General features: G+C 41.6%; 2 protein-coding genes across 3 annotated transcripts in view; one reads left to right on the top strand and one right to left on the bottom strand.

The window, feature by feature from the left end:
• Positions 1-30: 30 nt before the first annotated feature.
• LOC311046216 (nuclear receptor coactivator 2-like) overlaps positions 31-24,501 on the bottom strand; it is an 86,375-nt gene continuing 61,904 nt past the window's right edge. The window contains exons 13-24 of one of the 2 annotated variants that reach the window (XM_084058399.1): positions 23,608-23,863; positions 21,308-21,496; positions 20,453-20,626; positions 19,570-19,678; positions 18,886-19,054; positions 17,196-17,483; positions 15,252-15,329; positions 14,600-14,822; positions 12,981-13,176; positions 2,268-2,466; positions 1,952-2,026; positions 31-1,002 (exon numbers count right to left, since the gene is read on the bottom strand). In XM_084058399.1, coding sequence (XP_083914525.1) covers positions 991-1,002; positions 1,952-2,026; positions 2,268-2,466; positions 12,981-13,176; positions 14,600-14,822; positions 15,252-15,329; positions 17,196-17,483; positions 18,886-19,054; positions 19,570-19,678; positions 20,453-20,626; positions 21,308-21,496; positions 23,608-23,863 — 1,968 coding nt within the window. In that variant the 3' untranslated portion in view covers positions 31-990. The remainder of the gene's footprint in view (positions 1,003-1,951; positions 2,027-2,267; positions 2,467-12,980; positions 13,177-14,599; positions 14,823-15,251; positions 15,330-17,195; positions 17,484-18,885; positions 19,055-19,569; positions 19,679-20,452; positions 20,627-21,307; positions 21,497-23,607; positions 23,864-24,501) is intronic. The other variant, XM_084058400.1, reaches the window with a different exon arrangement.
• On the top strand, positions 3,315-11,561 carry LOC311045940 (tripartite motif-containing protein 16-like; the record flags this gene model as incomplete). Its single annotated transcript, XM_084058011.1, has 5 exons — positions 3,315-4,689; positions 5,389-5,537; positions 7,168-7,239; positions 9,958-10,114; positions 11,452-11,561. The coding sequence occupies 5 exons, from the start codon at positions 3,315-3,317 to the stop codon at positions 11,559-11,561; spliced, it is 1,863 nt and encodes a 620-aa protein (XP_083914137.1).

Genomic DNA, 24,501 nt, shown 5'->3' with positions numbered 1-24,501 from the left:
ACACATTTGGAAACTTGTGAAATGGGACATTGTGCATAATGAGTACTTTTACTTTTAGTACGTATAAGTATATTTTGATGATTGAATACTTTTGTACTTTTAGTCAAGTCAATTTTGAATAATGGTACTTTTACTTGTAACAGAGTATTTCTGCATTGCAGTATTGATACTTTTACTTAAATAAAAAAAAATGAGTACTTATACCACCACTCGGAATTGGCATAACGAAAAAGGGAGTGTGGGGAGACAGATCTACGAGCGCTTTGTTAGCCTGTAGATGTTCTTTTTGGCAAACGACACCATCGTACAATGAATGATACATTGGGCTTTAGTGAGCTGCTCCAAAGCCATAATGTGAAAGGGTTTGCGACACAAACATTACATTATTACATTATAAATCTATGTATGTACAATCTATAAACATTCACCTTCATGATCCTACCACCTGAAACACACTGGAAATACAGACCTCCTTCCGTGGGTAGTAAAAAGAGCGCTTCTAAAACATTATTATTATGTATTTAGGTTTTATTTTCAAAACTATAAATACTTGAGTCAGGCTTTGAAATAGATAAAAAACTAAAATTGAGACATTTGTGTTTTGCTCTCAACCGCTTACATGGGTGACATCGTTTGTTTGCTTGCACACACGCACGCACACGTTCTTTGTCTCCGTCTGTCTGTCTGTCTGTCTGTCTCTCACACACACACACACACACACACACACACACATGCGCACGCGCACACGCACACGCACACGCACACACACACACACACACACACACACACACACACACACACACACACACACACACACACACACACACGCACAACATGGTATTTATTCCCCTGATCGGCTGGTGGGTTTGATACCAGTGTATTGTCGTTGGATGCCAGTGCCTCCTCTGGCCCCTTTTGATTGGTCAGCTGTGTGGGAGACAGTCTTTTCATTGGCTGCTTGTCCTCCGTTGTCCCACCCAAAGACCAGGGTCAGCAGAAATTCTGCAAAGAATGACACAATCAGTTTAATCTTCCAGTGTGCAGTGTAAAAGTGTCTTAAGTAAAAGTATCAATACTGCAATGGAGAAATAGTCTGTTACAAGTAAACGTCCATTGTGAGCTTGTAGATCTGCTATTTTCACATGGCCGGAATGTATAGAGGGCTGAAGTGGGTAATGTATGTTTTTTTAATAATAATCAAAATATACAAAGTAACTAGAAACTAAAGTTTTCAGATAATTGTAGTGGAGTAAAACTATATATTTTTTGCCTCTGAGATGTAGTGAGATGGAGTAGAAGTAAAAGTGCTGAAAATTGGAAATATTTAAAATTTGAATAAATAATAAAAGTAAAAATATCTGACAGAGCTGCCACCCCAGCCCTTAGGGTTACTTGCAGTTACCCGGCTTCCCTCCCCCGAACATGGACCAATAGGCTCTATGCACAGCAGCCATATTGGAAAGAACTTGGGCCTCTTCCATACTTCCCTCACAGGTGTTACCAATGATACTAATGAAGGCTCTGTTCCATTCCGGTCAAACAGAGTCAGGGTGCTGATATTGTGCATTTTGGCTCACTGTAAACACAAGACCCCTTACGGTTACGGGTGTGCTATGGGGGGTCCACTGTGCTACACTAAATGGAACAGAGCCTTAATTAGTATCATTGGTAAAACCTGTGAAGGAAGTAAGGAAGAGGCCCAATTTCTTTCCATTATGGCTGCTGTGCATAGAGCCTATTGTGTTCATATAGAGTAGATGCTCGACAAAGCCGGATGTACCGCGGTGGATTCAAACCATCAATCTCCGCGGTGGTGTGGGCAGGCACCTTACCACTGCGCCACCAGAGTGCCTAGTGGTTTTGCTTACGGTAGGCACCTTCATTTTTCTGTGTGTACGAACTGAAAATAAGCGAATTAACAACTAACACATCAGCCTGGCCAAACACTCACTGATGAGGCTTCATTCTCCTGTGTTAATGTGTCAATCCCTGCCAACTGCTCCAGCATCAGACTGCCGTCGCCCCCCTGTGGACACAACACAACACAACAAAGCAGAATGAATGAATGAATGAATTAAGGAATGTAGTAACCCACTAAGGCCTAAGGTTCCGATTCTACAAAATGCCTTCTTAATCCTAAACAGTTTTTTTTTTAAACTTATGTTGCTATGTCAGTGGTTCTCAAACTTTTCCATGTCAAAGACCCCAAAAGAAACATGTTGGAATATCTTTGTAACATTATTTGAGAACCACTTGCACTCTCTCACCGGGTCAGAGGTCATGGAACCCATGGGGTTGATGTGAGCAGACATTTGGTTCATGATGCTGCCGTTGGTCGTCATGGCGACCCCCGCGTTGACGCTGCTGGCTCCGGCGTACAGGGCTGGGTTGGACTGGGAGCTGTATGCGGACTGCTGGGACTGCTGGTGCTGGGAGTACTGGGACTGCTGCTGGGTGTACACACTGCTGGACACACACACACGCACGCACACGCACAGACAGCACATCTTTTATTTCAGTGGTACTCAAGGTGGATTCCAGGGACTCTCAGGGTTCCGTTAAGGGGTTCTAAATGGACCCTTACAAGTGTGTAACTCTGACAGTATACAGATGGAACCAAGTGGACCCTAACGGGTGAATAGCCAAAGAAATCTAAAATGACACAGATGCGGATTGAATGGGTTAAACATATCTTGTTAACATTTTTTTCTTTACATTTCATTTTTGTTCCCCATGCACCGCTAGTGATCTTTGATCTCTTTATGATTTGATCTTTTGATCTTTAGATCTTTGATATAATAATAATAGTTTTGTTTTCAATTTGGCTTTTGTATTTTACACAATTTATTTTATTTAGGCTATATTAATATTAAATAATAGGCTATTGGGGGGTGGGGGATCTAAATATATCAGAATGCAATATCATTGTCATCAAGTGTCTGACTGACTTTAAGAAATCATTGACAGCTTTTGGAAAACATTATTTATGATTGTATGGATTACATTTCATATTTCTCTCTCATATAAAGTATGTTAATCATCTCTGAGTCTCCAACACACAGCAGATAACAGGGTTGTAATGGCCTCCTACGGTACACGTCACTGTGTGGAGCAAGGTTTAAGGTGCACAAACACACAAACACGCACGCACGCACACGCACACACACACACACACACACACACACACACACACACACACACACACACACACACACACACACACACACACACACACACACACACCTCCCATGTCACGTGATTTCTGGGAATGTAAAACCAAAGTAAACTCAGTCTGTTCATCAGTCTGCTGTAAAATGGCACAACAAGCAGTTCAACTGGATCAGGGGCAGTTCTGCTGTTGTATCTGTCTGGATCTACTGAAGGATCCAGTGACTGTTCCCTGTGGACACAACTACTGCAGTAGGTGTATTGAGGGATACTGGAGTCAGGATGATCAAAGAGGGAGATTCAGCTGTCCACAGTGCAGACACATGTTCATCCCAAGACCTGTTCTGAAGAAAAACAACATGTTGGCTGACATGATGGATGTACTGAAGAAGACAGGACTCCAAGGTGTTCCTCCTGATCACTGCTATGCTGGACCTGGAGATGTGGCCTGTGATTCCTGCACTGGGAGAAAACTGAAAGCTGTGAAGACTTGTCTTCAGTGTCTGGTCTCTTACTGTGACACTCACCTCCAGCCTCACTATCAATCTCCTGCCTTTAAGAAACACAAGCTGGTCAAAGCCTCCAGCAAGCTTCAGGAGAACATCTGCTCTCTTCACGACGAGGTGAAGAAGGTTTTCTGTCGTACTGATCAGCAGTGTATCTGTTCTCTGTGCTCCGTGGAAGAACACAAAGGTCACAATATGGTCTCAGTTGCAGCAGAAAGGACTGAGAGACAGAAAAAGCTTGATACGAGTCAGCAAAACATAAAGCAGAGAATCCAGGAGAGAGAGAAAGATGTGAAGGTGCTTCACAAGGAGGTGAAGTCCATCAATCACTCTGCCGATAGAGCAGTGAAGCTGATCAGAGACCAGCAGAAACGTGAAGTGAGTCGTGCTGAAGAACTGAGGAAGCGTGTGGAGCAGGAGGTTACTGAACTGAGGAGAAGATATGCTGAGCTGGAGCAGATCTCACACACAGAGGATCACATCCATTTTCTACACAGTTACACCTCCCTCTCAAGGATCAGTGAATCTACACACCCAGTCAGCAGCAATGTCCGTCCTCTGAGATACTTTGAAGGTGTGACCGTGGCTGTGTCAAAGATGAGGGACAAACTAGAGGACATTCTTAAAGAGGAAGGGACAAACGTCTCAGAGACAGTGAATAGAGTGGATGTTTCACTGTCAACACCAGCAGAACCCAAGACTAGAGCTGAGTTCTTACAATATTCACGTCCGATCAAACTGGATCCAAACACAGTAAATCAATACCTGTCTCTGTCTAAAAGGAACAGAAAAGTAACACGCATGAACGAAGAACAATCATATCCTTCTCACCCAGAGAGATTCACTGAACAGTGTCAGGTTATGAGTAGAGAGGGTCTGACTGGCCGCTGTTACTGTGAGGTAGAGTGGAGTGGAACCTGTGTTGAGATAGCAGTCTCATATAAAGATATCAGCAGGACAGGTAATTATAAAGAAAGTGGATTTGGATCCAATGATACATCTTGGTCTTTACAGTGTCAGACAGGATGTTATGTTTTCATACACAGACACATTGGAAAGAAGCAACACAAAAGCAGAGTAAACTAGAATGCTATCTGGCCCTAAACAGAGAATACACAGTGGCAGAATACCTGAGCACCGTGACCGACCCAAAACAAAGAAAAATCTTAACTAGATACAGACTCAGTGAGCACAGTCTTGCGATCGAAAAAGGTCGTCACAGGCAGACCTGTATCCCGAGAGAAGACAGACTATGCACCCACTGCACACAAAAGGAAGTGGAAACCGAGCTACACTTCCTAACCGTCTGTCCATTGTACCAAGACATCAGAGACACATACTTCCCACAGATTACAACCACACACAGAGACTTTGAAAACATGACCAACGACAAAAAACTCCCATATCTGCTGGGCGAAGTACAACAATGTGCAAACACAGCAGCAAGATTCGTGAGTTGTTGTGATAGGAGAAGGATATCGAACGGAACACAACCACCCTAAAGACTAATCATTGTGTATATTCCTGCACTATACCTGCACCCAGTGATCTTGGTACATAGAAATTGATCTATTGAAGATTCTGACTTTCAAATGTACATTTTTTGTTTTGATTGTATTGCTGTATTGTTGTATTGTGCTTTTTGCTTTGGCAATGTAAACGTATGTTTTCTCATGCCAATAAAGCCCTTTGAATTGAATTGAATTGAATAATACTAACATCCCAGGTCCTGTGTCCTCCAGAGTAGGAGTGTACCTGGATCACAGTGCAGGTACTCTGTCCTTCTACAGAGTCTCTGACACCATGACTCTCCTCCACAGAGTCCACACCACATCCACCCAACCCCTCTATGCTGGATTTAGGGTTTGTATATGTGGAGACACTGTTGAGTTGTGTGACCTCAAGTAGATCAGACTTTGTGTTTGTCTCCCATAACTCCACAATAATTAATAATTCAATTCATCAACATTCTCAGCGTCCGAAGATTTAACTGTTCTGTTGATGTAAATTTAAAAAAGAATTGTCATTCAAATATATATTTTTTTATTTGTTAATTTTTACGTCTATTGTTAATCTATTGGATAATTTGTTAAACATCTCTCATATTCATACAATTTATGTCTGAGTTTTTTAGGTACCAGTTTCATGCGGTTGATATTAAGTCATCTTAATCTTTATTTTGTGGGTTTGATATTCCAAAAATATATTCTCCCTTTTGTTTTTTGTTGTACATGTGTTATCTTTTTTCTTTTGTTTTTAACTGTGGTGCCACTATATATGTCTATGAATTGAATATCAAGGACCTTGTTGGAAACAAGACCGCAAGGACTTTTATGAACGGACCTTTTAGACAAATTTAAATGTAACTGTGCTGTTTTACATTTTTGCCTAATACAATAGTCAATCAATCAATCAAAAAGTATATTGATTTATGTTTTCATGTTAAAACATCTGAATAAACATGACAAATGAATGTACAGACCTTTTGAAATTAAATGATTCTATTCAATTGAATATAATAAATATTAACCAACATGATAATAAATGTGTGTGTGTTGTGTTTCATTATTTTATGATTGTACTTTAACCTCAATGGACTGGTGAACACTGTTATTGCTGTCAGGCAGAGTGTATCTCCATGTTTATTAATCATACAAGAGTGTCACACAAAAGTAGTAAAAATAGCCGATCGACAAGCTTGTAGATCGTCTATTTTCACTGTTTTAAAATGTTATTAAAAATAATAATAAAAGAGGAACGGTTTTGGACATACAAGGTTTCCACCCGACAGCAACAATATATTGTAGCTGTCAGGTAGAAACCTCTTATGTCCAAAACTATTACTTTTCAGAAAATGTAAAAAAAAAAAAGAAAGAGCATGTGTTCTAATGGATCCATTTAGTCACAAGATCTTGTTAATACTTTTCATTGGTTCAATATTCATAAAACCCACAAACACACTTAAAAACTTTGATTTCACTTCAAAATTGAAATAGCAAGAATAGCAGATCTACAAGCTCACAACTTGTCACATTGCAATGCATTGTGAGCTTGTAGATCTGCTATTTTTTTGCTATTTCTGTTTCACAATGTAGTATGACTAAGTAGGGCATTCATTTAAGAACACTAAAAAGTGTAAATATGGAGATATGAGGTTTCTGCCCGACAACAACGATATGTAACATGTGACTGTTTGTTGGTGATTCACTCTCATCTGTATAAACATACACATCATCTGTATGTGTTTAATACACTTCACAACATGTGATGTCATGTGATACTGCCTGGCAGTGGTGGACAGTAAAGTAGTACATTTAACTCTAGTACTGTACTTTACTTGAGTATTTGTGTATTGCTGGATACTACAAACTTTCCCTCCACTATGTTTCAAAGACAAATCATGTACTTTAGACTGTGATGTGATGCCAGAGTGTGGTTAGCCAACACCAACTCAGGACTCCTCAATGGCTGCCCTCCACACCCTGCTGTCCAGCATCTGGGTCTGGAGCTCTGCAGCAGTGGCCTAGACAGAGACACCATTCTGGGTGGGCCTGAATATAAATGGGTGGGCCACACAATTAATTCCTTTAATAGCTCAATATTATTACAGTATAGCCTACATTGCGAGCGTGAAAAGTGTTCTGCTAAGCATTGGTCTGGTCCTCAATAAAGTCTAATATGTCCAGAACTCAGCTGCCTGCCTGCTCACCAGTACCCGTTCCAGAGACCATATTATTACACCAGTCCTGTCAAACAAAGAATCCACTTCAAAGTACTTCTCACAACCTATAAGGCAGTGCTTCCCAAACTGTTTAGCTCAAGATCCAAACGAGAAGACATTTTACTCGGGACCCAAACTAGTGAAATAGCAGATAGACAGACAAGTTCACGTTGCGTCGCTTCGAAATTCCATACTTTTGAAAAACGTTTTTTTTATTTTTATAATTGATAACAACGTGTTTAAACTTGTTTTAAATCTTTAGAATTGTTACTTTTTTATGTAGGAAACAAAAAATCACACCCTGTGTGAAGGTAGCAGCGCCTCGATACATTTTGTCATCGATATGTGTTTATAATGTGTTTATAGCCATGTGTCACGTGAAGCTTGACCAATCACTTTGTTGACGGGTCTGACCAATCAGAACGTTGACGGGTCTGACCAATCAGAGCGTTGACGGGTCTGACCAATCAGAACGTTGACGGGTCTGACCAATCAGAACGTTGACGGATCTGACCAATCAGAGCGTTGACGGGTCTGACCAATCAGAGCGTTGACGGGTCTGACCAATCAGAACGTTGACGGGTCTGACCAATCAGAGCGTTAACGGGTCTGACCAATCAGAACGTTGAACACGGACAAAGTCAGGTATAGAGCGGCTAGCGCCGCTAAAAAAGGGGGGATATTTACTTGTGTGACCCATACAAATTGGTACGCGACCCGAACATAGGCCCCAACCCACTGTTTGGGAAACAGTGCTATAAGGCACTGAACAATTTGATTGATGATTGTGTTCAATGATGACAAAATGTATCAAAGGCGCCGCTACCTTCACACAGGGTGTGATTTTTTGAAATATTTTCGGGAAAAAAAATCCTGCCTAACAATGATGTCACTGGTAGACGGGTTTCTGGACTGTCCACAGCCCTCCTATGAGACACAGACCAAGTAGAAAAAAATTGTATCATTTTATCATGAGCATTAGTGAGGACCTATTATATGAAGATATGTTGAAAAGTGGTGAAGTCGTAATACAATATAACTTATACAATCTGTATGGTAAAGTATGTTAATATAATTTATGTTATCTTATTATATAATACAATTGGGGTGGTTGTATTTTGTCTCCCTGCTGTTCTATTGAGACATTTAGATCGTGTCAAAGTTCATGTCTCACCTAGACACAGGATCTGACACAAAGTTTGACCTGATGGTCAAGATTCAATGGATCCCCTGAGCAAGCAGGCAGGCTCTATTACCTCAGTGGTACAAATGTCAGCACTTGCACAGGAAACCGGGTTCAAATCCGGGGTAGAAGAGGAAAGTTGCATAGTGCTGCTTTAACATTTCTAAAAGTCCAACAAATCCACTTTGTCCAGTTACTACAAGACACTATTGTAATGACCAGTGGAAGGAATTAGAAACCAGTAGAAGTATAATAACAATATTATGGATGTGAACAAGCACCCCATAGCAGATATAGGGACACATAATGAAAACAGCTTCACAAAAGTGACTGCATGTAATATATCTCTGCTGTCCAGCGTGAAACTGCTAACTCCAAAAAGCTCATTGTTCAGGAAACGAAAAAACAAAATATACGTTTTTCAGGAAATGAAGAAAACCTTATATTTTTAAAACAAAGCAATACTGCCTCATCAAAGTTGGTATAGTGACTTTATATATTGTCAGATACTTGCATGTGTCATTATATTATCAACACTGTACCCAAATCGCGGGTAAATCAACACTTTACCCAGCGCAAGTGGAGTTAGTAGATTCAGACGAGCAGACAAGCTGAAGTGGAGTTAGGTGTGCAAACAACAATAGCTCCACTCGCTGCTCAGAGCCTGCTGAGGGAGAGGTTAAAAGGGTACAAATTCTCAAAAGCTAACAATGGATCACAACAGCGTGTGAATTAATGCCCTGATGCTTCATGCCACTTAATATATGGCCTACAATAATAAACATGACTTTAATAGTACAATAACTTCTGCAAAGAGGTATAGAACTAGCGCGACAGAAATGCTATGAACGCCTTTCTTCTTGTCACATTGCTCTCCTCATTAAACACTTCATAGATTTTAGAAATATAATTACTTGTTTTCATAACATTAGCATCAGTGCTAAGTTTGATAAACAGGTACACTGTATAGTTTTAACAGACTACGGGGAGCTTGTTTACGTGTGCCTCCTCCTCGTTCACTGCGCAGTGCGCTCTACTCATGCTGCTGTTAAAAGGCAGCGCTGTAGAGGAGAGGGGGGAGTTGTTTGTTTTTGACGGACAGTTTGAGGATCCAATGGAGTTGGGAGTTTTCGTCAGAGGCGCTTTTTAATACTTTTCATTGGTTCAAATGTTTTGATTTTTTACACAGACCTAAAGGGTGTTCAATAGCGTTGATTTATTAAAAAAAAGAGAGATGAAAATGGAGTTAGCTGGTTCGTCCTGGACACCGACTAGTGATCTTTGGAACACTGGTTGAGAAACAGTGTGTACGTCATGTCTTTGCACAACATCATCGTGGTTTCCGTGTCTTTCAGTGAGCTCATTTGACGACTTGTCAGCTGCCGGTCATCTTCGTGCTGCTCCTCCTGTTGCTCGTCGTCCTCCAGCAGTCCGCGCCACACTCCTCCTCCGTCTCCGTCTCCTCCGGTTTCCACAGCGGCCTCTGGAGCAGCCGCCGGAGGTCTGCCGGCTTTGAGGACACCTCCAGCTCACTAGGTACGGAAACATGGCACGTCCATTTGCAGATCTGTTACGATGCCAGATCTTTGAGTCCAATGCCTGTCCTGAGTTTGGAGAGTCGTAGCCCACTGATTACCAATGTGTAGACCAGTGCTTCTCAACCTGTGGGTCGGGAGTCGGGACTCATGTTTGGGTCGCGGACCAATTTTTAAGGGTCGCAAGTAAATATCTATATTTTTCCGTTTCCTATACATTAAACAAAAAATGAAAATCTTATATTATTTCAAAAGATTTTAAAAAGTTGTTACAAAAAAATCCCAACCATCACTTAAAAACAATTCCAATGTATTTCATACATAAAATGAAAAAATCTAGTAATTTCCATATAAATCAATACAAAAAAAGGTTTAAGAAGTAGTGAAAATATCAGATCTACAAGCTCACAACGCAGCGCGAAGCGGGTCACCGGGGGAAACGTCTAATTTGTCTTTCGGGACTCGAGCTAAAAAGGTTGAGAACCACTGGTTTAGACCAGGGCTTCTCAACCTTTTTTGGACCAGTGCCCCCTATCCAATGTCCAGGCTTTTTGTTTTGTCCGTTTGTTTTGTGGACTCTCTTTTTTTCTGGTCATGGCTGCCAGTTCCCACCTGACGTCATGTGGGAGTTCCGAATGCTCCAGACCGCACTGAATAACTGCTATAACTGAATAACTGATAGCGTCTTGAGGCTAGGACTTAGGTCTAAGACGTACACCTCATCATCATCATCGTCAAAGAGGAAGATACGATCTCCCACCATGCAACAGCACATATTATTCAGAGAGTAGGGTCCTTTCCACTTCAATGCAAACTTCTTCCAGGTGAAGGACTCTGCATTGAATTTGCACACATCATTGAATTCATTGAAGTCGTCACCACCAAATATGTATAGCTCTCTGTTGTAGGCAAAGGCTGAATGATCCCAGTATAGATCTTCCAGTCTTTCTGGAAGGAGCTGTGCAGAAGGCGCACTCAGCCAGCAGTCGGTCTCTGTGTCAAACACTCTGATGATGGTCCCCGATAGGGCCCCTGGACCGCCCCCATTAATGGTCTCGTCTGAAACAGGTGGTGGAGTACCTCTGGTGTTAATTGAAGACCAGACCATTGCGGTGGTGTCCAACTTGCAGACGTCATTAGAGCGTCGAGTCAAATGCGTGTATCCTCCATAAATATACATGACCTTCCCCGAGACACAGGCTGAGTGCTGGAACCTTGGCACTGAAAACCCAGAAACGGTGGGTTCGAACCATCTGTGGGTGTCGACATCAAATGCTTGAAGCGCGTTGTGGTAAGGATACCCTCCCCAGATGTAGAGTATGCGATATCTTCTATCAGCACAGCTGTGTGGCCTTGCTGCCAGTCGCGAAGCACAGGTGGAATTCCCCCTCTTCCAGTTGGGCGACGTCTGGGGCGAAGCCTCATCCAGCGTAAAGACGCAGTGTTGAAAATGTGCACACCGATCTGATCCATGTTGCACTCATAGAGCAGTCCAAAGCAGTACACCTTGTGCTTCACCGTAACAGCAGCATAACTGGAGTCTTTTGTTCCTCCATTCAGATGCGCCGTCCATCGGAAAAAAAATTCACACAGAGGTTTAAGCGTTTCTCTGTAAAAGTTGACTCCAAAGTGTGGTGCGCTATTGCTTATACTGGTTCAGTAGCACAACTGTCTCACAAAGTTTGACAAATCCACAAAGCCGATAAGTTTGGTACGTCAATCAAGGAACCCGATGATTGTTGATAGCGAATTGGTCGCCAGCGCAGTCACAGTTCTGACCAGATAACTGTGTATTTATAGTATTTTATTTTTTTCATTTTCCCCAAAAAATATATTAAATAAAAGAAAAAAGTAATTGAAAAAAACACGGTCTCCTCACGTATTAGAAGGACTATATCAGTCATCAGAACCAAGGACGGATGTTTCCGATGAGTCTAACATGGTTAAAATGTAAGTTGAAGTTACAATGGGTTTGCATAGGAAGGGGGCGTGTCTGATCAAATGAATATCAAATGTCTAAATACTGAATCAAGCAACTTAAAAACTGTCCGGGGTGCTCCCAAAAGCCTGAGTAGACGATAAAATTACCCACATTTTTTTTAAAAGTGAAATATCCCTTTAAGGACCCGTACATTAGGTAAATTAACTTTCATGGGGTTTCATTTATGGTCCAAAATAGCAGATGGAAAGTACAATCGCTACAGACAGACAATCATCTTAAATAAAAGGCTAGATGACTCCTGTAGGGAGTCATCTAGCCTAACTACCCATCACATTGTGAGCTTGTAGATCTGTTCTTTTTGTCACGTCCTGTATACATTAGGCTGCAATCACGCAGCCTGTTTGGTGAAAAACGACTTATGTTACTGTACATATTTCCTGTAATGTTATACATGTTTTGGGAAGTGTTTTTTATTAACAAAATCAATCGCCAAAAAACAATGCATAGCCAAATATTTTTCCAGGACCATTGATACATTCCAGGACCCTAAGATAAATTCCAAACTTTTTCCAGGACTGGAATAAGTTTTTCTAATTGCAAAATGTTTCCAGGAATTTCATGACCGTGGGGACCCTGACCGTTTGTTTACATCTGTGTACACACCGCGCCTCCCGTGGGTCTCTGTGGATCGTCAATATCGGTAAAAACGCTGGCATGGGGATGAAAAACGATGTTTTAATGCTGGCAGTCAATGTGTTAAGTACAGTACTTGAGTAAATGTACTTAGTACTTTACACCACTGTTAAAACCAGGAAAAGACAACACTTTTGCCATATCACAACATTACAATATCCGAAATCCCGGACACTATCTAGTATCATATCAGGATATGGATATAACATATAGATATGTTGCTCAGACCAACCTGTTCCCACTCTGACTCCATCCATTGAGGTCCGTTCCGGGCGGGTATCCAGGTCCTCCCTGCCCCCCCGCACCCTGAGGCATCATGGGACCTTGTCCCTGGTCCATCCTGGGGGAGAGCATCTGGGTGGTACCACCGCCCCCCCCACCGCCGGGAAACCCTGAGCCCGGGTTCACCTGCTGCTGTTGGCTCATCCCTAATGGAGAGAGAGAGAGAGAGAGAGAGAGAGAGAGAGAGAGAGAGAGAGAGAGAGAGAGAGAGAGAGAGAGAGAGAGATTAATTAGGGGGAGACACAGGGTCAAGACCACTGGGGGAATCATTCAATTCATTAGTTTTATTTCTATACCACTTTGTACATTTAAAACTCAAAATGCAATGCATGATCTCCAGCTACAAACTGAGAACTGAGAAACCTGAGAATTGTTTTGTTTATGTTTCGATTATTCAGAACCACCTGAATAAGGGTTTTTTTTTCACTAAAAAAGTAAAAATAATATTTCACTGCATGAATTCCTACAGGCTGGGGCGGCAGGGAGTGTTGGGCGGGAGGAGTAGGACGAAGGCTCTACGTCCTCCCGATGGGGGCTCCTCACTGGCAGGTGAGTCAGTAGGATACAACAGCAGTGACAACACACACACACACAACAATGTGTGTGGGGAGAAAGAGGGGGTAAAAAATAATTGGCAACTCTAAATTTAGAAGAAAAAAATGAAAATAGCTGATCTAGAGTAGATTGTAGATTGGCTATTTTCAATATTTTAGAAACATTTTTAAAGTAAATGTTCTGAATAGGCCTACCACCTCCTGAGCACGGCTCAAATTAAGTCCTGAGAACCTTTATCTGAAACAAATCCAGAACCTGTGACATACGAATAGGTTTCATGGCACGGCACAGTTCACTTAGTTAATGTACTCAAAAAGAGCCATAATTCTGCACTCTCTGCGGCTGCACTGTTACATACTGTATATACTTAGCAGTTGAACTCATGAAAAAGAGATGATACCCGCTGATTCATATTGCTGTGTTTTTCTTTAACCCATTGAGACCGGGGATGCATCATTTTAGATTTTAACCACTTTAACCATTATCTAATACTTTGGATAATGGATTTATTTATTTTTTTAAATCATGATTTGTTTTTGCAAATCTTTGAATATATATATATATGTTTTAAGCGAACATTTGCAACTCAAATCTTTGCTTCTGGGGATTCTACAAATGTCTTCTAAATCCTAATAGTTCTTCGAAAAAAACATGCACTATAATCAGTGGTTCTCAAACTTTTTCATGTCAAGGACCCCCAAAATGATATGTATTTGGCCGTGGACACCCATCTCAAAACATGTTGTTCCAGGGACCCCCAGAAGCAAAGATTTGAGTTAAAAATGTTCACTTTAACCCATTAAGACCTGGAACGCATCTGTGTAACTTTTTGATTTGAGCTAAAAAGCATTATTTTACCCGAGTGCCGCGCTATGAGCTTGTATATCTGCTATTTTTGAATAGCCAAAGACATCTAAAAATGACACACAGATGCGTTTCCCGGTCTTAATGGGCTAACCACTTGAAACCCTAGCGTCCCTATATTAGCTCCGGGGCAATGGAGGGTGAAGATACCATAGCTGTTGGGTCCTGGGTAGGGGAACTGCTGTGGGTTGGCCTGTGGGGCGCGGGGCCCGCCGCCACCGGCGGCCATGTTGTTGTGCGCGGCGGCGGCGGCGCGCATCATCATGGCTCTCTGCTGGTGCACGTGATGCTGCTGCTGCTGCTGGCGCTGCCGCAGGTGATTGGTCAGATACTCCCTCTGATGCTGAGCCACCATCTGGGCGTTGAGGGCTCCCTGCACCCAGGAGGTGGGAAAAAAAATCTCAAATGTTTTTGCTTGAGTAAAAGTATCTTACTGCTGTGTAGAAGTAACTCTGTTACAAGTAAAAAGGTCCGGAATTCAAAATGTGCTTGAGTAACAGTGCAAAAGTACAAACAGTACACAAAGTAAAAGTACTCATGATGCAGAATGTCCCGGTTCAAGTTTTCAAATGTATAACAATCGCTTGAAAATAGCAGATCTACAAGCTAAATCGGCTATTTTCAAATGGCCGAAATGTATATAGGGCTGAAGTGGATAATGTATGTTTTGTGATAATAATTAAAATCTACTAAGTGACTAGTAACTAAAGTTTTCAAATAATTGTTGTAAAAATGGGAATTGTGTATTGCATTTTTGAGAGAGAGAGCGAGAGAGGCAGGCAGACAGACAGACAGTACTGACCTGGTTAGGTACATTGGACCTGAGAGGTAGATTCATGTTGGAGCCTCCGCCCATCTGACTCACCATTGGCTGACGGTTCTGTGGCAGACAAGAGAAACAGCCAATGAAACGGTAGAAATAATTTCAAATGAAGAACGTCACATTATTTGCGAATGAGGTCTGTGATGAAGTTTCTTTGAACTTTTTTTTTACTGTCTCCTATTAAAAGCGTTTCGCTGTCTCTATTAAAAGCCCCTGCTTTTAAATGAAATGTAGTCTTGCATTTCACCAGGAGATGTCACTATCACTGAAGCTTCGAGCAATGAACCCATTTGTGAACCGATTGGTTCAAGTGGTTCAGTGGTTCAAAAAAAGCTTCATTTGCCATCACTACTATATAAGCCTTCATTTGGTGTTGTTCCACAACTCTCCACCAAGTGGCAGCAGAGACTATATAGAGAGAACATCCTATCAGTTAAGTCTTAAACCCTATACACTTCATTGACCAGGGTCCCCCAGGGGTCTGTACTTGGTCCACTCTCTTTTGTAAGCTTGTGGATTGGCTATTTTGATAATTCTTGAAACTCTCCTTTACTTTACATGACCACATTAGGTATGCCATGTTGAAAGGGGTTACACATTGGGACACATGGGCTGCATAATTGCTGATACCAGTGCAGTCAACAAAGTCAAATAATGGCTGATATAACGGCCAGAGGTGGAAAAAGTACTCAAATGTTTTACTTTAAGTAAAAGTATCGATACCGCAATGTAGAAGGACTCTGTTACAATTAAAAGTACAAAAGTATTGGTATCAAATTGTACTTAAAGTACCAAAAGTAAAAGTACTCAAAGGTTTGAAAATAGCCTACAGTAGGTATAAAATAAGGCTAGAGTGGTTGATGTATGTTTTATAACGTAATAATATATATCTGCAAAGTAACTAGCAACTAAAGTTTTCAAATAATTGCAGTGGAGTAAAATGACAACATTTGACCCTGAGATGTAAGCAGAAGTAAAAGTATAGACAATTGGAAATACTCCTGTAAGGTAAAAGTAGCACAATTGTGCTTAAGTACAGTACTTGAGTAAACATACTTAGTTACTTTACACCACTGATAACGGCCTGACCAATATATGGGTGCAGCTTAGCTCTGGTCCATAGCCTAGAATCTACAGAGATTCTACAGAATCTACAGAATCTACAGAATCTAGAATCTACAGAATCTACAGATCTACAGATCTACAGATCTTGTCAATAGAAAATGTCCATTGACCGGATTTGTAGAGGACGCAGCGGAGTAACTAAATAATGGTTTCTTTCAGGTGAAATATTTAACATTTTGGTCCAAAAGTGTATTTTAGACGTGTGGCCGGTGGCTCAGAGTGTTCCCACTTAGAAGAGTTGGCTTTCAACTCCATAAAACCGTCTTTGTTTTGGTGAGTAGCGAAAGAGCATTTTTTAAAATTTTTACCGCAGACTATGCAGCCTGTGGTGCGTGCGCATTGGCTCGAAAGTCCCATAGCCATAACACATCCACCGCCAAGGGCTAATCTCATAATGTACTCACCAGTGCCAAGGTTTTATTGTTGTTTTTTGTTTTTTTCACGTCGCCATAGGCCCCGTTAAAATCCTTTAGAATGAGCGATGGACTGTTTGTAAACTACGTGCACATGTCCCTGCGTCTACTAGTCCAGACCACGTGTCAAACGGAGCCGCCATGTTTGAGTTCTGACCGTTTATGTTAACATGGGAAATGCGAGGAGAAAAAACTACACAGGCTAAACAAGAGTTTTAGTGTGCGCCTTAGCACTACGGTCTCGGCGCTTAACAGTTGGATTTCCTACGGTCCTACGGTCCGTACGTTCTTGGCGGTTAATGTGTTAAGGAGAACTCCTTCTAGGGCTATGGACCAGAGCTAGGTGCAGCTCTACTAAACACTGCTTCATGTCATCAGACTGTACCAGCTGGGACTGCAGTCTGTGCTGCAACTGCAGCCGCAGGCTGTTGGGTTGAGACGGAACCCCGGGGACGTGGCCTGTCGGTCTAAGCCCCGCCCTGACTCCTCCTCCTCCTCCGGGCATCCTCAGCATGGCGGGCGGGTAGGGGCCCGGCTGGGGGCCCCCCAGGGCCGGGCTGTGGCCGTGGAGGTGCGGGTGGTGATAGCCGGGGTCTGGGTGGTGGTAGTGCTGGCTGTACATGGGAGGTTTGAGCGGCCCCCCCGAGAACTGCTCCTGGTTGGATGGCGGGACCTGGACGCGCGCACACACACACACACGCACACGCACACGCACAAACGCACACGCAAGCACACACACACACACACACATTCAGGTTCAGATCACTTTAATTAACCAGTGAAGCCCTATTTTATAGGCCGTGCAAGGGTGTCGGGCGGCTACAATAGCAGATCTACAAGCTTTCCACCTACACTGACGTGGCCACGCATTGTGTGCTTGTAGATCTGATATTTTCAAATGGCCGAAATGTATATACTGTAGGGCTGAAGTGGTCAATGTATATTTTGTAATAATAATCAAAATCTACACAGTAACTAGTAACTATAAGCTTTCGAATAATTGTAGTGGAGTAAAAGTACAATATTCGCCTCTGAGATGCAGTGGAGCAGAAGTAAAAGTATTGGAAATTGGAAATACTCAAGTAAAGTACGAATTCCTTGAAATTGTACTTAAGCACAGTACTTAAAGGAGAATTTTGGACTAAGTTTTTCTTACCTTTTCTATGATGTCAGGAAATCTTAGGATGAATGGTACGGTAGAAAAATGTCATAACTCCATCCCAGGTCCGCCACAGCTTAAAATGTGCGCGGATAGGCCGGATAGGCCTTGCGCTAGATCGCATATTTTAATAGATTTTTTTTTTTTTTTTGTGAGATCTGACGTTCATAGTGACAGAACACTATGAAACCAAAAAGAGATTTCAATCTCGTCTAGCGAGACTCCTGTTTTTTTTTTTTTTTTGGTTGCACAGTGTTCTGTTACTATGAACATCAGATCTAAAAAAAAAAAAAAAAAAAGCTATTAAAATATGTGATCTAACGCAAGGCCTAGTTCTAATGGGTCAGGAGTTTTTCATTATAATGAAAGGTTTTCATGCTATAACAAGATATCACGATTTTATAAGACCAGTTGTCAAGTAATAACGTGATACATTTTTATTTTAATAGCTTTTTTTTTTGTGTGAGATCTAACGTTCATAGTGACAGAACACTATGCAACCAAAAAGAGATTTCAATCTCCTCTAGCGAGACTCCTGTTTTTTTTTTTTTTGCATAGTGTTCTGTTACTATGAACGTCAGATCTACAAAAAAAAAAAGCTATTAAAATATGTGATCTAACGCAAGGCCTATCCGTGCACGTTTTAAGATGTGGCGGACCCAGGATGGAGTTATGAAAATGTACTACTGTACCATTCTTCCTAAGATATCATAACATCATAGAAGACGTAAGAAAAACGTAGTCCAAAATTCTCCTTTAAGTAAATGTACTTAGTTACTTTCCACCACTACATGTGACTCCGCCCTTCGTGGTCTAGGATCTCCGCCATTCCGCACTCGCACGACTTGCTTTGAAGCATCGTCCCCGAAAACGTGTTAATACAATGAGTGTGTGTGTGTGTATGTGTGTCTCCTACCTGTCCAGCCAGCGTAGGTATTCCCAACATCTTGTCGATCTCCTCCAGGCCCTCGAAGTCTTTGAGCACAGAGAACAGCTGGTTCATGAGGGTCCCTTCGTCTGGCGGCCCCTCTGAGGGCCCCGAGCCGCAGCACACCCCCTCCTCCTGGGGAACGCCGTACGGAGGCCTGACGCACGCACAGTGGTGGGAAAAAAGTGCTCAACTGTTTTACTTAAGTAAAAGTATCAATACTGCAATGTGGAAGTGCCGTGTGACAAGTGAAAGTCCGGAATTTAGTCTGGAATTTAAAGTGTACTTGAGTAAAAGTACAAAAGTATTGGTATCAAAATGTCCTTAAAGTACTTAAAAGTACTAAAATGTTTGAAAATAGCAGATCTACAAGCTCACAACGTGTCACGATGCAACGCGTTGTGAGCTTGTAGCTCTGCTATTTTCAAATAGCCTAGGTATAAAATAGGGCTAAAGTGGTTAATGTATGTTTTGTAATGCAACACACGCACGCACGCACGCACGCACGCGCACACACACACACACACACACACACACACACACACACACACACACACACACACACACACACACACACACACACACACACACACACACACACACACACACACACACACACACACACACACACACACACACACACACACACACAATTAGTAGTGTGGTATATACCTGTTATGGTTTCCATAGTGATCCACGGCCACCATGCGGTCCGGCCATGGGGCCGTCTGATTGGGCGGAGGTTGGTGCTGGGGGTAGGCGGGGTTTCCCATCTCCATCTCTGATTGGGCAGAGGAAGGAAAGAGGGGGACGTCACGTGACCGAGTCTACGTTATGTTCTACGAGAAGTCTGTCTATCCACCCCTGTCTGTCTGTCTGTCTGTCTGTCTGTCTGTCTGTCTGTCTGTCTGTCTGCCTGCCTGCCTGCCTGCCTGCCTGCCTGCCTGCCTGCCTGCCTGCCTGCCTGCCAGCCTGCCTGCCTGCCTGCCTGTCTGTCTGTCTGTCTGTCTGTCTGTCTGTCTGTCTGTCTGTCTGCCTGCCTGTCCCTAATTAACTTACCAGCAGTGGTGGAAAAAGTAGACCTAACCCTACTCACATTTTATTACTTAAAGTAAAAGTATCAATACAGCAATATAGAAATACAAGTAAAAGTCCGGAATTCAAAATGTACTGGTACAAAAGTATTGGTATCAAAATGTACATAAAGTACCAAAAGTAGAAAGTACTCATTATGCAGAATGACCCATTTCAAGTTTTCAAATATATAAAAATCGTTTGAAAATAGCAGATCTACAAGCATTGTGAGCTTGTAGATCTGCTATTTTCAAATGTCCAAAATGTATATAGGGCTGAAGTGATTAATGTATGTTTTGTGATAATAATCAAAATCTACAAAGTAACTAGTAACTAAAGTGTTCAAATAATTGTAGCGGAGTAAAAGTACAATATTTGCCTCTGAGATGTCATGGAGTAGAAGAAAAAGTATTGGAAATTGGAATATATATATATATAAATATCTCAAAATTGTACTTAGTTACTTTCCACCGCTGCTCACCTGTACCCATCATGTTCATGTTGACCATGGCTCTGGCTCCTCTCAGAGGCAGTCCACCAGGGTTGGACCCCTGCATCCTCCCGGCTGCCTGGAGAGCCTGGCCCATCAAGGACCCCTGAGGACCCCAGCCCTGCTGCTGCATGGGCGCCCGCACGGACCCCCCACTGGGCATACCTGGAGATGAGGAGAGATGGGGGATTGCTTTACTGCAGTATGGTTTAGTTGTGCAACAGCTAATCAACACTAATGGATTGAATCTATTACAGGAAATATTCCACAATCAACATGTCATTACACACACAAAAGGCTTCAAACAGTAATAGTGAAAATAGCTGATCTATGACAAGACATTTTTGGTAAGACTGTATATTAAGGTCGGGTCTATAATGCATTATAATGCACTTATAAGGTTTTGGTATTCTAACACTGATAAATGTTTATAATTATGCATAACAACTTATAAGTTGTTTTTGTTGGTCTAGCGGTTAAGATTTTGTCTTTTCACACGGGAGACCCGGGTTCGAATCCCGGGCGTTACACATGTGGGCTCATACACGGCAGCAGGCCTACTAGTTCATTCTCACTACTGTAAGTAAGTAGGCTAGTTAATAAACATCACTATTGTCCCTCTTTCCTTCATGTCAGTAGCACAACCAAACACTTATATTTGTCATATTAAACAAATGTAATATGTATATTTGTCGTCATGTATCTTCCCGTTCCAGACAATTGGCATATTTAGGAATGGTGATTAACCATAATCTGATGACACATTTTAATGTGTCATCAGATTGTTTGATGTTTGACAACCCTAATTGTAATCTAACATCAATGTATTATCTTTGTAAAACATACCTCCATTGGCCATGCCTCTGTGGTTTCCCATGGTGCCTTGCTGCTGCTGCAGTATGAGGTAGGGGGTGTTGTTTCTGGGTGGAGCAGGGAAGGCTCTGGGGGTGTTGGGGTTAGGGTGGGGGTTAGGGTGCTGGGGACCTCCTCCTCCTCCTCCTCGTCCAGCCTGGACCATTCTGGAGCCATTACAGTCTGCTGGCAAGACAGGCGTACTTTTATTTTTCAACAATGTATTTATTTAACCCATTAAGACCTGAGGCCGATTCTACAAACGTCTTCTAAATCAGTAGTTCTCACAAGATTTTTCAAAAAAGGTAAAAAATAGCCGAACAAACAAACAAAAACAAAAAAACATCCTGAAATGGCAGCAATATGCTTCCATACATAATAAAACAAAACAAAAATCAGAAAAACTAAATGAAAAAGCACACTATACAAAAGGAAATAAATAAATAATAATAATAATAATATTTACATATATAAACCGTGTAATAAATACATATACATATTGCCCATCCCTGATCTAATGAATGTGTCGACCTTAATTTTAGATGAGTTATTTAAAAAAAAGAGAGAAAATAGTCCATCAACAACTTCACAATGAGTGAACTTGTAGATCTGCTATTTTAATTTTTATTTTGAAAAATCTTGGAAGATGTTTTAAGTATAATGAAATAATAGGGACACCAGTTGCAAAGTGGTTAAATGTCATTAGAAACAAAGCATTATTTTCCGCATACCAATCTCGGCCGGCTCCTGCCACGTTCCCGTGAGATCAGCCTGTAAATTAGCCAGCTCTTCCTCAGTGTATTCCGTCTCAAAAAGATGGGCAACAACAATCCCTTGATCCAAAACATAGTCTGCTTCGTTCTCAGACATTTTCAGCCTTACAGTCTTCAGGTATGCAATGACAGGCATCCTCGAGTTTGACACTATAAACTGCCTGATTCTACTTCCTGCATTTGTATAGGAATGCAATAACACATTGTAAAATATTAACATAATTAAATAACTAATCGAAAAATGAAGGTCGATGCATTCATTAAAAGGACAATATCAGTCGCACGGGTGTTTGCTCAAAAGAAATCAAATATCGAAATATTGAAAGCAAGCAAGCAACTTAAATACTGTTTGGGGTGCACACAAAACGTGTGATTTTTTTTTTGAAAATTAAGGGTGCAACGGTTAATTGACCTAGTGGATTTAACCAATTATAAAAAAATAATTTGAATAAAATAAGTTTTTTTTCAAAAATACAGAAAACCCTACTACTACTACTACTACTACTACAAACAGAGAGTGATGTGGCTGCAACTGTTCGGCAGGAACCAGCTAACTCCATTTTGATGCTTTTGCATTTTTTTTTCAGGGCCATTGAACACCCTTTACGTCTGTGTGTTGGAACAAAAAATATTGAACCAATGAAAATCATTAAAAAGCGCTTCTGACAAACCCAGCTAACTCCATTGGATCATCACATTTTCTGCTAAACCAGCGAAGTCCACCGGAGTTAGCTGGTTTTGCTGACTCCAGGCTCCACCTCCTTTTGACCTCCGACCTCATTGTGAGCTTGGAGTTCCATTCAGCTGTTCTTATAAATGATGAACAAAACCTCCTAACTCCACTTTTTTCATTTCCTGAAAAATTAACATTTTAGAGTTCCTGCCGGACAGCAGAGATATAAAGTATTGTATGCAGAAAGGTCCAAAAGGTCCAGTTACAGTTACATCAGATTGAGCCTGACTTTGATGGTATGATTGTTAGTGCCAGACAGGGCGGTTATAGCATCTCATAAGGTGTGAGAAAATGGCCACCGATTGAATGTATTTCACACTTTTATGAACCCAACAGTCACGGTAACTTAACAGCAACACCACTATGGAGACCCGAGAATTACTCGGGTCTCTCTTCATGACGAATAAGCCTAAGCCTGGATGCTACAATATTAAAAGGGAATTTATAACACTTCTGGGGAAATTTTCAAGACATTTGCAACTATTTATTACCTTCTTAACGATTATTATATCGATGAATCTTTCGATTAGTCGAATATTCGAGAACTGTGTTTATTGCCTTGTTTTCTGATAAAAAACAAATTTATATATCATCAAATCAATGTGGAGAAAGAAATGTAGGTCTCACAACGTGTTGCATCTTGACACGAGCTTGTAGACTATTTTTTTGTTTTCATTTTTTTCAAAATCTGAGACATTTTTTATTAAATCGATTTAAATTGTCACCAGTTTGAATCGATATACGATAAATTGTAACATACTGGTCTTAAAGTTTATTGGTGGACTTACGTGCGGGCGGGGCCATGGCGGGGGGGTAGGCTCTGTGCTGGGGGGCGTGGGCGGTGGGCGGGCTCCCGCTGCCGTTGGAGCTGTCAGTCATGCTGTGCAGGAAGTCAGTGACAGCGACCGTGTGCTTGTCAGCGCCGGCAGCCGGGGGAGGGGCGAGCGAGGAGGAGGAAGAGGTGAGGATTCCACCTCCTCGAGTCTGACCTGAGAACATCTGTCTCTGCTGTAGGTCTGCCAGGAAGTCCTCCAACTCACTGGTCTGAGATCAGAGAGACAGAGAGAGAGAGAGAGAGAGAGAGAGAGAGAGAGAGAGAGAGAGAGAGAGAGAGAGAGAGAGAGAGAGAGAGAAGGGGGGAAGAGAGAGAGAGAGAGAGAGAGAGAGAGAGAGAGAGAGACAGAGACAGAGACAGAGACAGAGACAGAGACAGAGACAGAGAGAGAGAGAGAGAGGTGGGGGGGGGGGTAGAAATATGGATTAATTAATTAACCTTTTTATCTCATATATATCATATATAGCTTCTTCAGTTCATGAAGGAAGATTATTACAGTCCTCAATCAAACATAGTTGTATACGCATACTTTGATTTTATGTCATTCAAATCAACATTGTAGTTGTATAAGTATAATGTCTATCACACAATATAGTGTAAATGCTATAGAAGAGTTCATTCAATATACTGTAGGAATGCATTGATTCTGATGTTGATGATTGGTTATTTTATGTAGCTGCATGTTAACAACATAAATTGTGATTAAGTAATAGAAATCAGTAATTAAGTGGAAATGCCTGTGTAGCCTACTGCCTGAATCGGACTTTGTAGTGCAAAAATAACAAAATGAATAGACTCGTTTTCATTTTATTCTTAGGGTCTAGTATGTCGATGCATAACTTTATTA

The sequence above is a fragment of the Gymnoscopelus microlampas genome, assembly GCF_963454915.1.
Source record: "Gymnoscopelus microlampas genome assembly, chromosome: 5".
Lineage (NCBI taxonomy): Eukaryota > Metazoa > Chordata > Actinopteri > Myctophiformes > Myctophidae > Gymnoscopelus > Gymnoscopelus microlampas.
The sequence above is the reverse complement of the archived record's forward strand: the minus strand, read 5'-3'. Positions and strand labels throughout refer to the sequence as shown.